Source organism: Podarcis pityusensis (assembly GCF_964106645.2).
Source record: "Podarcis pityusensis genome assembly, chromosome: 1".
Lineage (NCBI taxonomy): Eukaryota > Metazoa > Chordata > Lepidosauria > Squamata > Lacertidae > Podarcis > Podarcis pityusensis.
The window spans coordinates 94,582,786-94,597,777 of NC_138028.1; the positions used below are offsets into that span (position 1 = coordinate 94,582,786).

General features: G+C 44.0%; 1 protein-coding gene across 2 annotated transcripts in view; it reads right to left on the reverse strand.

The window, feature by feature from the left end:
• Positions 1-848: 848 nt before the first annotated feature.
• The window catches only part of CFAP221 (cilia and flagella associated protein 221), a 31,318-nt gene continuing 17,174 nt past the window's right edge, over positions 849-14,992 (reverse strand). For both annotated transcript variants that reach the window (XM_081006569.1, XM_081006570.1), the window contains exons 12-25: positions 14,023-14,110; positions 12,982-13,071; positions 10,812-10,907; positions 10,040-10,136; positions 8,579-8,706; positions 7,648-7,728; positions 6,861-6,968; positions 6,585-6,722; positions 6,035-6,193; positions 5,833-5,933; positions 4,545-4,637; positions 3,948-4,055; positions 1,968-2,033; positions 849-1,070 (exon numbers count right to left, since the gene is read on the reverse strand). In XM_081006569.1, coding sequence (XP_080862695.1) covers positions 947-1,070; positions 1,968-2,033; positions 3,948-4,055; positions 4,545-4,637; positions 5,833-5,933; positions 6,035-6,193; positions 6,585-6,722; positions 6,861-6,968; positions 7,648-7,728; positions 8,579-8,706; positions 10,040-10,136; positions 10,812-10,907; positions 12,982-13,071; positions 14,023-14,110 — 1,477 coding nt within the window. In that variant the 3' untranslated portion in view covers positions 849-946. The remainder of the gene's footprint in view (positions 1,071-1,967; positions 2,034-3,947; positions 4,056-4,544; positions 4,638-5,832; positions 5,934-6,034; positions 6,194-6,584; positions 6,723-6,860; positions 6,969-7,647; positions 7,729-8,578; positions 8,707-10,039; positions 10,137-10,811; positions 10,908-12,981; positions 13,072-14,022; positions 14,111-14,992) is intronic.

Sequence of the window (14,992 nt, forward strand, 5' to 3'; positions counted from 1 at the left end):
AGTTTACATGACATTTCCTCAGGCTAAGTTCCCGTTTCCAATCAAACTTCACGTTGAATGAATGAATTTATTAATACGGTCACAGACCAGCGTCAACACACACAATATCACAGATCATAAAAAAAAAAAAAATCAAACTTCACGTTTAACGCTGTCTGTCACTGAGACAGCTCCTGAACATGCAACCAGTCGGCTCCTTGACAGGCCCATGACAGGGCCGATGTGATAATTCACTTTCAATCCCCTTCACTTTGCTGTCTCATTATGCCTAATCTACCTGCCTGCAAGATCTTGAGGGGAAACAGTGACCCTTTGAATCCAGAAAGTCAAAGAGTCCAGGCTAGAGTCTGAGGTACAGTTCATAATTGTTGTTATTCCACAATTAAACAGAAGGCAATGAACTCAAATATAGAGCGTATCAGTTTTTTTCTACCTTTTTATCAGAAAGCAATTCATGCTGTCACACAAGATACACAACACTGTGCTCTTTCTTTCTGTGTATGCACAGGTGGGTAAGCTATGGACCAAACATCTATATGGGAAAATATATATACATAGCAACATGGTTGTCAAAGAATCTAGACACAGGGTTTCTCAGAAGGAGCTTTGTATAAAATAATAAAGATGGGAGGGCATCCCACCACTGATATTAACTGTTCACCTGGTGTTTCCCCCTCAACCTTTCTCTCTGTTAGTGTGTGAAGCTGCTCTTGCAAGCCAGCTTATACACAATAAGGCCCATTTTCTGAAGCAACCGATGTATAGGTACAGAGGGGAAATGAAACATATTATGCTTCCAATTCACGTGGCATATAATTTGCAATGTTCAGGGTCCTCACATGAAAATATAACAGTGTGTAGAGCTTTTATTTTCACAAGAAGCTATGCTACATTAAAAAAATGTAGAAAGTTTGGCTGATGCATGAAATTATCTCAAGCACAGTATTTAGTTGAGGATTAGGTGCTTCTGAATGGCCTTTTCTTTCAGTTTCTCCATAGATTCACCTATCCTTTGTCCAAAAATGTTGTTCTGAGTTTGAATATACCAGTCCACAATGTCTCTTATATCTCTGAAAAAGGATAGAGGAAAAAGTTCAGGACATGAAACAAAGCAAACTAGACTGTTCCTGGAGCAGCCGGAGCTAGCACTAACCAGAAGTAGCCAACATTTGGCAGAGCACATTCAAATGATTGGGAAGAGAGGAACCTGTTCGGAAGTTAAATGTTTGGCCTGCCATACTCAGAAGTCTATCATATATAATGGCCCATATTCTGAGTGCATCCAAAAGTGCATCACACAAGCCAAACATATCCAAATTTTGGTATACATACAGAAAATCCAAGGGCTACTGAAACCGATGGAATATATTGTACCAACACCACTTCATTTTTCATTTATTGAATTTATATACACCGCCCTATACCCGGAGGTCTCAGGGCAGTTCACACATTATATATTTGCTTATATTGTTAGAAACAATGTCTTGTATTTATAACTCCTCTCACAGATAATATATACATATCCAGTACATGTGGACATGTATACTGACTGTAATCTTACATATAATTCATGAAATTGTAAATCCTGTTGTTTATTCTTATGATAATAATATTTCATATTGTGGCTTAAAAACCAAGAGCCAGATTGTATAAAACAAATACTGTGGACAAAATTGTATCATACCAACTGCAAGAAATGCTGTGTAATGTTATATACTTTCCTAATTTATTTCCCCCAATAAAACATACATATATATGAATTCCACCATGCTCCATCTTGCCCATAAATCTTCAATCTAATCTCCTTTAAAGTAGGCAGCAGTGGGGCTTGGTTCCTATACTGAGTCCACAGAATAATGGTCATTTAGTAGCCTTTTTGTATCCATCAATAAGGATCATTACAGTTTCTACTTAACTATACCAGCAAAGCAATACAATGTCTATTCATATTCACATTGTTCACTTACCTGGATACAGGTGCAGAAGTACTCACAGATGTGCATGAGGCAGCTTTAAGCTCTATATTTATTTCACTAGGAAGAGAAAGTAATTCTTAACTGCTGCAAGGATCATAACAGCCTTCAGAAGCGAACCTCAGTTGCGTACAATAGGAGTAAGAGCAAATGGTATGTTTAATGCATAAATGCATTTAGCATGCCTGTTTTTTCTTAGTAGTAGTTGTAAGGTATAGGGACGCGGGTGGCGCTGTGGGTAAAACCTCAGTGCCTAGGACTTGCTGATCAGAAGGTCGGCGGTTCGAATCCCTGCAACGGGGTGAGTGCCCGTTCCTTGATCCCTGCTCCTGCCCACCTAGCAGTTCGAAAGCACCCCTAAGTGCAAGTAGATAAATAGGTACCGCTTTATAGTGGGAAGGTAAACGGCGTTTCCGTGTGCGGCGCTGGTGCTGGCTTGCCAGCTGCAGCTTTGTCACGCTGGCCACGTGACCCGGAAGTGTCTTTGGACGGCGCCGGCTCCCGGTCTCTTGAGCGAGATGAGCGTGCAACCCTAGAGTCGGTCACGACTGGCCCGGACGGGCAGGGGTACCTTTACCTTTACTAGTTGTAAGGTAAAGGACCCCTGGTTGGTTAAGTCCAGTCAAACTTGACTATGAGGTGAGGCACTCAACTTGCTTTTCAGGCCGAGGAAGCCGGCATTTGTCCACAGACAACTTTCTGGCCAGCACTGACTAAACCGCTTCTGGTGCAATGGGACACTGTGACGAGTGCCAGAGCGCATGGAAATGCCATTTAGTAGCAGTGGGGTGTGTATGTGTGTCAGAGGGTCTAGACCATGGCATGCAAGCAGGGAAGGGGTTAACCTTCCCCCATCCTGTGTTCCCAGTGAAAATCCTCCTGCTTCTAAGCTGCCATTTCCCCTGGGAGGGAAAGTGTTACTGCTACTGATGGCTATGATAACTTATTCCAGTATAAACGACAGCATAGGGTGGGAGCGATTTTTGTCTCATGCTATGGTTCTGATCCTCCCCCAGCTGGTTTTATTTAAACATACAAATTAAATGTATGGTCCCAATGCTGATCTTCCATGGTTTCTTTTTTTTAAAGGACATTAAATGCTTTCATGCATTTAACACACTTTATGCCTACTCTAGCCCTTATCCTTAAATAGGATTGCAGACTACATCTTCATACACTAACTCAGATTAATAAAGCTAATTAGATGGATACACAGTCCAAGGGCCATTCTCACCATCATCTTTGCTTCTCTATATGCTTCGACTTAAGAACATATCAGCTTAATTAGGGCTTACATGCTATAAATAGGTTTGGTCAATATTATGACATTTATTGCTTCACTACAGAAATCCAACAAGCTTGAACCGAACTCAGGCGCAGTAACAGGCTTCCAAAGTACAAAGGATTATTTTTTAGCAGAACAGTTCTGCACAACCTGAATGCTTGCCTTCCCCACCAACTGTCAGTACAATTAAATCTCAGTTTTGATCTCATCTGTTATTTCTTTACAAGGAATGGCAAAAACATAAAACAAATCAAAATAATTGTGCATTAGGAACTGTGCTGTATTATTAATTCAGGGGTGGCTAAAGATGACCACCAATGATATTCATCTACTTATAGAGGGAAACAATAGCTGAAGGTTATTGTTGCCATATTTCAAAAAATCCAGACACAGATTGGGGGAGGGTGGGCAAGTTGCTGGTTGCTGAACTTTTTTTTTGCAAAATCTAAAAGAATAATGTGCCCTTTTGAACTATTTTTGATGAATTTCACCAAAATCTACACTACCGACATGGGCTGCCATACGTTCTTAACTGCTGGGTGACATTTTGTCGTAGGGTTGTGTGGGACCCCCAGTTCCCATCAGCCCCACCTACTATGACCCATGGCCCGCAATAGTGGGAGTCATGGTCCAATATCATCTTAGGCCAGGTGGTTCACTCCCCACCCCTCTAATGGGAACAGGCTTACCTTCCATACTTTTGTGATCTGTTCTCATCAGAAGAGAGGTCAATCTGTGGAAATTCAGCTTTTACCATCTCTGGTATAAGCAATACTGGAGACTCCACGTCAGCCACTCTGAAGATGAAGTTGACAGCTATTTTATTGTTAAAGTTGTTTGAGGGCATGTCTACACAAAAGCAGATTCTATTTAATTCAGTGAGGCCATGAAGGCAGGATGGCGTTGCAACCTTGGCTTCCCAATGATGTCGCTTTTGCTTACCAAGAGGGAGAGGGGTGAGGCTTGGGGAGCTGAGTGGGGTGTGTGGGCACAGCAGCACTGGATTGACTCTGCCGCCATCCGCACCCTCTAAATGGCAGAGACGCTCACCCTTGGGAAGCAAGGTGCGCAACACTGCCCTGCCATCACCACTCCACTGATCCTGCTGCTCCCAGGTTTAAGTGGGCTTAGGACTGTAGCCTAACTTGTCATTTAGGAACCCAAGCATCATGCATACAAGAGCAACCTTGTACACCTTTAATCATACACATACACGTTTGCAATCAAGTCCCAGCGCTTGAAACACAACAAAATTGTTTCAAAAGAACAGCGCAGAGGAAACTTACTCGTCGATTACACTTTCCTTATCATGCTCTGGCAAGTCATTCAGTATTGGAGGTACAGCTTTTGGAATCATGACTTCATTGTAGGGATCAATGCTGCGGAAGACAGAACCACAGTGATGCAGGTAGGAGAGAATGGGAGAAACACAATCTACACCCTCTCTATAATGTTATCTTTTCATAGATAACTATATCAATGCCTTTCAAACGAAAAATAAGGAATATGTTGTGTGTGTGTGTGTGTGTGTTGTCTACATTCACTGTTGGGTCTTTTAAGTTGTTTTTATTAGTAACTATTGTTATTCTTGAAAATGTTATAAAAGAAACAAGAGCGAACACAATGCTATGACCCTCCCTACCTCCATCATAACCTTTAAACACATAAAACAGGGTCTGACCTTACGGGTCACAGAAAACTTTGAGGGGATGGACAAAAACGCTCTGCCAATGGTGTGGGTGGAAAGTGGTGGAACAGCAGGAATCCATGACTGAAAAAACCAGAAATGTGTGGAATGTGCCCGATGCGTAGACAGAAAAATCCGATCAAAATGAGCCATTTGCATTGTAAGAGTGTTGCTTAGAAAGACAAAACAGTAGCCACAATCTGCCGAGCTAAGTTCTTCCTCTGAACAAATCTAGCAGCCAACTTCCCCTTCCCTCAACTCCTCACTGAGGAGTAACTTAGGCTTAGCCTGACCTCTACTGACCACATGCAATGCCGTATGCACAAATCAAGCATTTCACTTTGATATTAATAAGCCTAGGACAAATAAATAAATAAATAAATGGCTAGCTGCCAGATGAGCACTCATCGTTGGCTCATCTGATCTGACCAAAGTACAGAGCAATGGTCCGGGACCACCTGGCTGTTGTTCTTAGCACCGTTTTTCATCTGAAGAATGGGATACGAATGCTTTGAAATAAGTCAATAGTACAGTGGTACCTTGGGCTAAGAACTTAATTCGTTCTGCAGGTCTGTTCTTAACCTGAAACTGTTCTTAACCTGAGGTACTACTTTAGCTAATGGGGCCTCCTGCTGCCGCCGCATGTTCTCATCCTGAAGCAAAGTTCTTAACCTGAGGTACTATTTCTGGGTTAGTGGAGTCTGTAACCTGAAGCGTCTGTAACCTGAGGTACCACTGTAAACTGTAAACGAACTAGCCTATCAGTAGCCTGTCAGGAAGCCCACACTTTCAGTCTTGCGACATTCCCTGGGTTGTTTCGGGTATACACAACTGAGGTGCAATAAACCTAATTAGGTGCTTCAACAAAAGCACTCGTTCTTACTTACCAGAATGGCATTGGTATGTTGTTCAGAGCAGGTACATTAGGTAAAGTTGAATGGATAACTGATGGGAATTTTCTCCAGCCGGTTAAGCCGTGAATCACCTCCTGAAAAGACCACACATCAGAAAATTCTGCTAGCAATCGTAGCCAGTAAAAGAAGACAAGCTCCCATGTCTTGGATCCCCAGTGACTTCAACAGCCCTTACCCTGTGATGAAGGAACTTCTTCTGTGTCATCGGTATGCAGGATTTTGCTGGGAACTGCTTGGTAAGTTCGTATTTCGGAATGGGGCAAATATGATATTCAATGCTGCTTTCTGCGTAGGGAAATGGCTGCTTGAACTCACAGAGTCCTGGGCTAGGATTCTGAAAAGGAAACGAAGGGCGACACTGAAGCAAGAGCCACAGACCACACCCCCAATTCTTGCTTCTTTTGAAGACAGCCAACCAATAAGGAGTCAGGAAACTGAATACAGTGGTACCTCAGGTTAATAACGTAATTCATTCTGGAGGTCCGTTCTTAACCTGAAACTGTTCTTAACCTGAGGCACCACTTTAGCTAATGGGGCCTCCCGCTGCTGCCAGAGCACGATTTCTGTTCTCATCCTGAAGCAAATTTCTTAACCCGAGGTACTATTTCTGGGTTAGTGGAATCTGTAACCTGAAGCGTCTATAACCTGAAGCATCTGTAACCCGAGGTACCACTGTAGTCAAGCCATTCAGGATGTGGCCCTGAGGCCTGCCCTTTTTTACTTACGAAAATTTGAAGTGGATGATCGGTTGGAGGATGAAGCAAAGCTTCGGGAGCTCTGAGGTTTAGCAGGGTGGTGTCCAGTTCGTCTTCTTGTGCCTGGAGTTTTTCCTCTGAAGCCGGTATTACTGGGATCAACTCTTCCTGATAAAAAGGCAGAAAGTAAATGTTCTGGAAAGGTGTCTTTCTGTTAGTTAGGTTTTTTAAAAAGTATTTATTGAACCACCAAATGCTAAGATTAACACGAGAAAAGGGGGGGCAATACTGGAGAAGTTTTGTTACCTCTGCACCGGTCCTCAGAATTTGGGAATATTTTGGAACTTTGTAACTGGTTGCCGCATGGTGCACACAGAATGGCTGATATGCCATGAGGGTGAAATGCTGAGGGACCTTTGGACAAAGGGAAAAGGAATTGAAATACGGTAGAAAACTCTAATGAACCAATGACAATTACCTAAAATGAATTAACAAGGGAATATCATATTCATCATAATTCACATGCCTTCCCATGACACTGTGTAGAGGAAACACTTCACATGGCAGGCATTTCAGGATCAATATCCCTCTCTCTTGACCTAGTTATACAATTTTAAAAAATAATAACTGGAAAACTTAGAAATCTGCCACCTGTTCCCTCTTGATCATGCCTTGCCCAACATATAGTAAAGGTAAAGGGACCCCTGACCATTAGGTCCAGTCGTGGCCGACTCTGGGGTTGCGGCGCTCATCTCGCTTTATTGGCCAAGGGAGCCGGCGTACAGCTTCCGGGTCATGTGGCCAGCATGACTAAGCCACTTCAGGTGAACCAGAGCAGCGCACGGAAACGCTGTTTACCTTCCCGCCAGAGCGGTACCTATTTATCTACTTGCACTTTGACGTGCTTTCGAACTGCTAGGTTGGCAGGAGCTGGGACCGAGCAACAGGAGCTCACCCAGTTGCGGGGATTCGAACCGCCGAGCTTCTGATCAGCAAGTCCTAGGCTCTGTGGTTTAACCCACAGCGCCACCCGCGTTCCGCCCAACATCTAGCATAAAGTAAAAAACAGGACCCGACTTAGCAGCCATCTAACCTTTAATTCATAGAAGTGGTGAAGTTGTTTAATCTTAACATTTGCAGACCTGACAGGAACTATACCAAGAGCTTCAGGTGCCTGGGGAAAAAATCAAAACACTATGTAAGATGGTATCACATTTCCAATAGGCTATCTGCCATTTTTTAATTATACTAGAAACCCAGAGTTCTTAAATTAATGTCTTCCAGCATTCCACCATGTGGCCTGAGCCACCACTAAGAAGTGAGCAACTCGTTCTTGATTCTTATTGTTGTGATCCTCAGCCAAGAAGAAAATTAATAATGCTATCTGTGGAACCAATGGGATTGGCTGAGCAGTAGTAAAGGCAATTTAGGCAAAGTCCCATAATGTGAAATTATAAACCTCAGGCAGTCCCACTAGACAGGTCAGTAGGTGCCTACAACTTGGCATCCCTTCCAAGAACAGCAGACACATCCCTTGGGGCAACACAAGACAGATGCCTTGGCGTTAAATACGAACCATGGACCAACTTCAAATGCAGCTCCCAAAGGTTTAAATGGAACCTTAGACCAGTGCTTCCTCCAGATTTTTTCAATTGAAATTTCAAAATTCTGGTCCCACCAGACTTTCTGATGCAGATTATTGTGAAAAGTAATCTCAAGTACTGAATTGTACCTTCCACTATCAATCTTTCAAACAGGAAAATTTGTCTTTTCTTCTCAAAACAAACAAATAAATATTGTTATTAGTTTTCAATTTATGTAACAACAATCTTTTCTAATGGTTGGATTGAGGAGGAAATATCATAACTGGCATACAGGTAACCACAGGATGCTTTTTAATTGGGATCGATGGCCTTGAGAACGCCAGTTTTGTAGCCACAGGAAGCAGCTGCCCAACCGAATGAAAGGAGTGCGACACTCTCTTTTAACCCATCAACCATTGCTAACGTCACAGAGGCACCTACCAGCTCATCAGCCCGAGACGAACTGTAAGTGGGGAATTCAGAAGGCAGCAGGCGATCTTCCGTGAGGACACAAGGCACTCTTCCATCATCACTTATCGCTAGTGTGCTGGTCGTTTCGGAACTGCTTTCTGTTGAACCAGGACAGAAATGTACAAATGCTAAGACTGAGTGAAGAGTGGGTATGCATTTTGATCAACAGAAATGGTAGGATACTTCTGTCCCTTCGTTGCTCATTTTGACCCCTGGGACTTGGAAGATGATGGCAGAAGGTGTCCCCACTTCCCAATGCTTCCCCATGCTTTCTTCTGCTGTTCTGCCTAAATGGTCACGGGACTGCCATCAGAACAGGGGAGGGAGGCAGGGGAATACAGAGAGCCTCCAATGCTTCTGAGGAGCAGATCCTCGTCCAGCGGTGGGGAAAGCCACACCTCCAGTGGAGCAGAGAGGGAAGGGGCCAGCCAAGCAAGGAGAGGGCTCGAAGATCCTGCTGAGAGCCCAAGCGCCTCACCTAGCCCGGCTGGCCAGGAGGCAGATACGCCATTTCCATTGCCCAGCTTGTGCAGAGGGGTGAAACGAAAGGGGAGGCAGAGATTTGGGGTGTCTAATGTTGGGGGAGAAGCCGGAAGGGGCCACTCCCGGATTCTGCAAGTGACTAAGAGGACATGAACTTTGTGGTTCTGCACTGTAAATAAAAAGGTAAAGGTAAAGGTACCCCTGCCCGTATGGGCCAGTCGTGTCCGACTCTAGGGTTGTGCACCCATCTCACTTAAGAGGCTGGGGGCCAGCGCTGTCCGGAGACACTTCCGGGTCACGTGGCCAGTGTGACGAAGCTGCTCTGGCGAGTCAGCACCAGCGCAGCACACGGAAACGCCGTTTACCTTCCCGCTATAAAGCGGTACCTATTTATCTACTTGCACTTAAGGGTGCTTTCAAACTGCTAGGTGGGCAGGAGCTGGGACCGAAAGACGGGAGCTCACCCCGCCGCGGGGATTCGAACTGCAAACCATACGATCGGCAAGTCCTAGGCACTGAGGTTTTACCCACAGCGCCACCCGCGTCCCGCACTGTAAATAGTTTGCACCAAATAAAACCTGTAAAAGACAGGTTGGAGTCCTGCCTGGTTACTCACGAGCAACCACCACCTGCATCTGACAGTAGCCGTTGCCATTTATGGCACAAAGCAAATGGTATGACATTCCTGTTTCTTGTTTTTACAGTACTTGTGGTGTGTGGCCCACCCACAGAGGACAAGAGGAAAAAGCATAGTGGAAGCATTGCAGGGCTGTGCTACAAAACCCATCTTGGTACAGAAGGATTTTTCTAGCTGTTCCTTTATTCATTCATTTATAGCACACGAGGGTGCGCATCACAGCAGTGTGTCATGGCATCCTTTCTAATCATTTTTCACAACGTGACACGAAAACAAATATTAAAAAACAGTTTCCAAATTGGAGGGCTTACCTGATGGGAATGCTTCTTCCCAGTCTTGGGTTTTCATATTTTTAAATACTCCACGCCACACACTTAGCACACGATTGAGCCGGCCGTGAACCAAGATCTAGGAGAATCATTTAGGATATTGTTCAATCCATTTTCTATGTGGCATGTGTCTTCTAAAACTTTTCTGGAATCTCTGTGTACATAAGTCTGGAAACTGCCAAATTGTTTTGTTTCATTTTTAAGCCCCAGGGTTTTCTAGACCTTACAGTTGTGAAACAAACTTGGAAAATATATGCACAAAGAGTGCATGTGGCCCTTTAAAAACTAATTTGAATTCGTAAAAGAAGGCACAAAAATTATAACGCCTTTAAAGCTGCCTACAGCTACCTATCTGAAGCACCGATCAACATACTTATGGAACCTTAAAGTGTAGGAATGTTTGTTGTTCTTGTGAAGCTGGAAGGCGAGGCATCCAACGGCCTGGTATAATTGCTGCAGTGCATCTACCTGTGACTTCCACTTTCTCCTACCCATGCAGAATTAGGCTTGGCAGCTGGACTGGTGGGATTATCAAACAGCTGGCATACTGTTTCCTTTTAATGCAAACACTTTAGGCAGTGAAGCCATCATACCCGCAATATAGATTCAATCATAGTTTCACAGCAAAACTGTAACTTAAAAAAAAAAGTTATAAAACACACTTGCAAATTCAGGAAGGATTTAGGAATGAGCAGCATTCCTGCAGCTGGCAGGTAGCACACCGGTATTGAACTGAGACAATTTGTTTCAGTACCTTTCGAGCAGCTTGTTGGAACCGTCGCAGATTCCAGTGCCTGTGACACCAAGGGTTGTTTAGCAGGAGATCAAACGTGGGATAGAATTTCGGGGGCTGCACGGCACACAAAAAGGGAACAGTTTCAGTCTTAAAGGGTTACAGTTAGGAATAAACACTTTCAAGCTCTTTATTTAACAGCAGCCTATTTATACTGGTGAAAGTATCTGCAATTATACAGAAGTATGACCCATTGACTTCTGTAGAACTAAGGGCTCCTCTGGATCGCCTGTTTCTTGAGCATTCATCCCAATTTGCTTACATGGAGGTTTGACAGTGGCCGGTCTTTATGGAACATTTGTTCTGATGTTTGCAGGAAAGTTCTACATCTATGAACATTCATCTTGATTTGCTTGTGCAGTGGTGATACTCGTTCCCATTACAGCAGGGTCACAACTTGTGCCCTTTTAACTTGTGCAATCACAGCTTTATGTGCTCAGCGGCAGGCCAACTGGTATCGCACAAATTAAACACATGCAAGGCGGAGAGCTTTAAAGTTTCTTTCCCGGCTGAGTTTTCCAGGCACAGCAAGAGATTTTAAGCTCTCAGACTTGCTTACCAGGCTTTGGGGAGGTTTTGCCCAGGCTCCAGAGGCCTTCACAAGATCTTGGATGGCCCTGTACGATCCTGCGCCAGCTCTGGCAGGTAAGATTCAACTGTGCACGATTCCAGCTTTACACGCCACCCCTCAGAATGTAACCCCTGCGCAGGACATGATCTTACTGTAATCAATTGTTTACACTTTTCAATAAATTTTCCCATCACTTTCCTAACCACAAAGAGATTGATTTAACTTTAAAAGTATCCAGGGCAGCTGTCTACCAACTCCACCTGGTATGCAGGCTGAGACCCTACCTGCCCGCGGACTGTCTCGCCAGAGTGGTGCATGCTCTAGTTATCTCCCGCTTGGACTACTGCAATGCACTCTATGTGGGGCTACCTTTGAAGGTGACCCGGAAACTACAACTAATCCAGAATGCGGCAGCTAGACTGGTGACTGGGGGCGGCCGCCAAGACTACATAACACCGGTCTTGAAAGACCTACATTGGCTCCCAGTACGTTTCCGAGCACAATTCAAAGTGCTGGTGTTGACCTTTAAAGCCCTAAACGGCCTCGGCCCAGTATAACTGAAGGAGCGTCTCCACCCCCATCGTTCTGCCCAGACGCTGAGGTCCAGCGCCGAGGGCCTTCTGGCGGTTCCCTCATTGCGAGAAGCAAAGCTACAGGGAACCAGGCAGAGGGCCTTCTCGGTAGTGGCGCCCGCCCTGTGGAATGCCCTCCCACCAGATGTCAAAGCGATAAACAACTACCTGACATTCAGAAGACATCTTAAGGCAGCCCTGTTCAGGGAAGTTTTTAATGTGTGATATTTTAGTGTATTTTTGGTTTCTGTGGAAGCCGCCCAGAGTGGCTGGGGAAACCCAGCCAGATGGGCGGGGTACAAATAATAAATAATTGTTGTTGTTGTTGTTGTTGTTGTTGTTGTTATATTAAAAGTGGATTTGTTACACCAGTGCACTTTAATCCACTTTAATTGTGTAAACCTAAATTTCCAGCATGTGAGTGAATCTCTCCAGCAAAATACAAAGAGCCTGGAGGCAACCTTATTTCCAAGAAGCGCAAGAAGATTACAGTTACAGATAGGTAGCCGTGTTGGTCTGCCATAATCAAAATAAAAAAAATCCTTCCAGTAGCACCTTTAAGACCAACTAAGTTAGTTCCAACTAAGTTAGAACTAACTTAGTTGGTCTTAAAGGTGCTACTGGAAGGATTTTTTTTATTAAGAAGATTACAATAATCAGAACTTCATGGTGACAACTTGTTTCATTTCTTCCTCTCTGCCAATCATCTCTGGGATGCATCTGGCTGAGATTTCTTTTTAAATCAACAAATTTCAGGTGGCTATGACACCCCCACACTACTGGTGCAATCTTAGGCTATCCCCACACAACTGTTCTCCCTAATAAATCTCCAAGTGCTCACCAGACTCTTTTCCCTGTTATTTCCTATTGGTGAGAGACACCAACGAAAGGAAGTTTCCCAGTTATATTCACAAGGATTTCTTAACGCAAAGGCAAGCTTCCCTGCTGTATTCCCATCCACCCATTTGACTCTGACACAAAGACCTACCTCGCCAATGTCTCGGATGACACGTTTGACTGAGACTTCAACATTCTTCCTTTGAAACTCCTTCTCCATGATAGGCTCTCCCCTTTTAATCTGCCTCAGCACCATAAACAAAGATATATAAATACCCACATTAGTACACTGATGGATCCTTAAGCAAAGTCTTGCATTTAGGGCTCAATAAAATTGTAGTCTTCCAAGGGACTTGCAAAATGTAAGCAGAACTCATCAGTGAGGTGAGTTCTGGGTTTGATTCATAGGTTGCCACTGAAGGAGTGGGATGAGATCGTTCTCCAGCTGAGACAAAGTTGTCTGGAACTCTAAGGGACAGGGTGTTACATTTCTGGATATTACGGACTGTGGTGCATTGCTTTTTGTCATACTTTGCTGTGAACTGTGAACCACTTTGAGCATAAGATGTACAGAAAAGGAGTATACAAATAAAGTGGACTGTAGCTCAGTGGCAGATCATCTGCCTTGCACGCAGAAGTTCCCAGGTCCAGTCCCCAGCATCTCCTGAGAGATCCCCTTTGGAAACCCCTGAGAGCTGCTGCCAGTTAGTGTAGACAATACTGAACTGGATGGACAATGCGTCTGACTCAGTACAAGGCAGATTCCTGTATCCCTTTGACTATTTGTCTACGTTGAATAGGCATGTAAGACTATGGCATGCTCCAAAAGTAGCACTGGTATATTGATGCCACAGGACCACTGCCCAACCTACAGGGTACATGAAGCTATCCCCGGAAACCTTGTATAGTGGGTGCCCCCCGCTTCTTCTGTTTCTCCCCCACTTTCCTTTTTCTTCCTGCTATACATTGCATGTGAACTCTGAAGACAGGAAACGGGACTGCACATATTATCCAAAAAAATTAATGGCAGCAAGGTGCATGCTTCCTCTCAAGGTAAGTCTTTAAGCCACAATCCTGAACACATTTTGTATACTCTAACAAGATGGATCTAGCTCCTTGGTACATGCATCCCAGCTGTCGCCTGCAATGTAACAAACTCACACAGTTCTTTTAAAACAAAAATATGCCCTACCTTGTACAGTTCTACTTCTCTACGTCGGTCTTCAGAAAATTGCTTTTGAAAAGTTGGAGAAATTGGATCTTTGCCTAAATGAACCTGCCTGCATTCAAATAAGAGAGGAGAGAACAGTTTTCACTTTAAAGTTCAGCTCAGACAAATATTTACAGTGGTACCTTGATTTACGAACTTAATCTGTTCTGGAAGTCCGTTCTTAAACCGAAACCGTTCTTAAACCAAGGTGCGCTTTCCCTAATGAGGCCTCCTGCCGCCAGTGCCCTTCCACCATTCAGCTTCCATTCTTAGACTGAGATAAAAGTTCCCAAACCGGGACACTACTTCCGGTTTTGCGGAGTTCTTAAACCGAATAGTTCGCAAACAGGGCTGTTCTTAAACCGAGGTCCCACTGTACTAACAAGGCTTTTGCAAAGAGTAAATCAATCCAATGCAAACATTGTGCAGATTTTTTAGATCGCCTGCCTATTGACTTGACATGGGCAAGACACAATTAAACTTAAGCACTTTTAAGACCCAGTAATTTCAACAGAATTTCTACTGTTGAAATCCACCTAATTTCAAAATGCTTAATTTTGGCTGAATCACTCCCTTCTGTTTTCAAGTATTCTTCTCGTTATAGCCCTGTGCTTCTTTTTTGTTTCAACCCAAAGACTGCATTTGTATTGGCACATGAATGATTTACAAACCAAGATTCAACAACGAGGTGATTCACAGAAAGTGCTTCTGCTTCTGCTCAACGCCTATCTTTCGCCAGTTCCTCTACCTATTGCAGCCCCCTGTGTCATAACCCTTACTGTTCCAGAAGGCCTCCCAATATCCGGGGGGGGGGGGGGGGGGGACGACGACTGCACATTGCAAAAGCGGAATTGCTTTCCACTAGTGCAAAACCATCACTGGTTATGTCCCAGTAAGTTTTTTGTTCAGTTATTGACCAAGATAAATCACAATCATATAATTTTTCACCAGC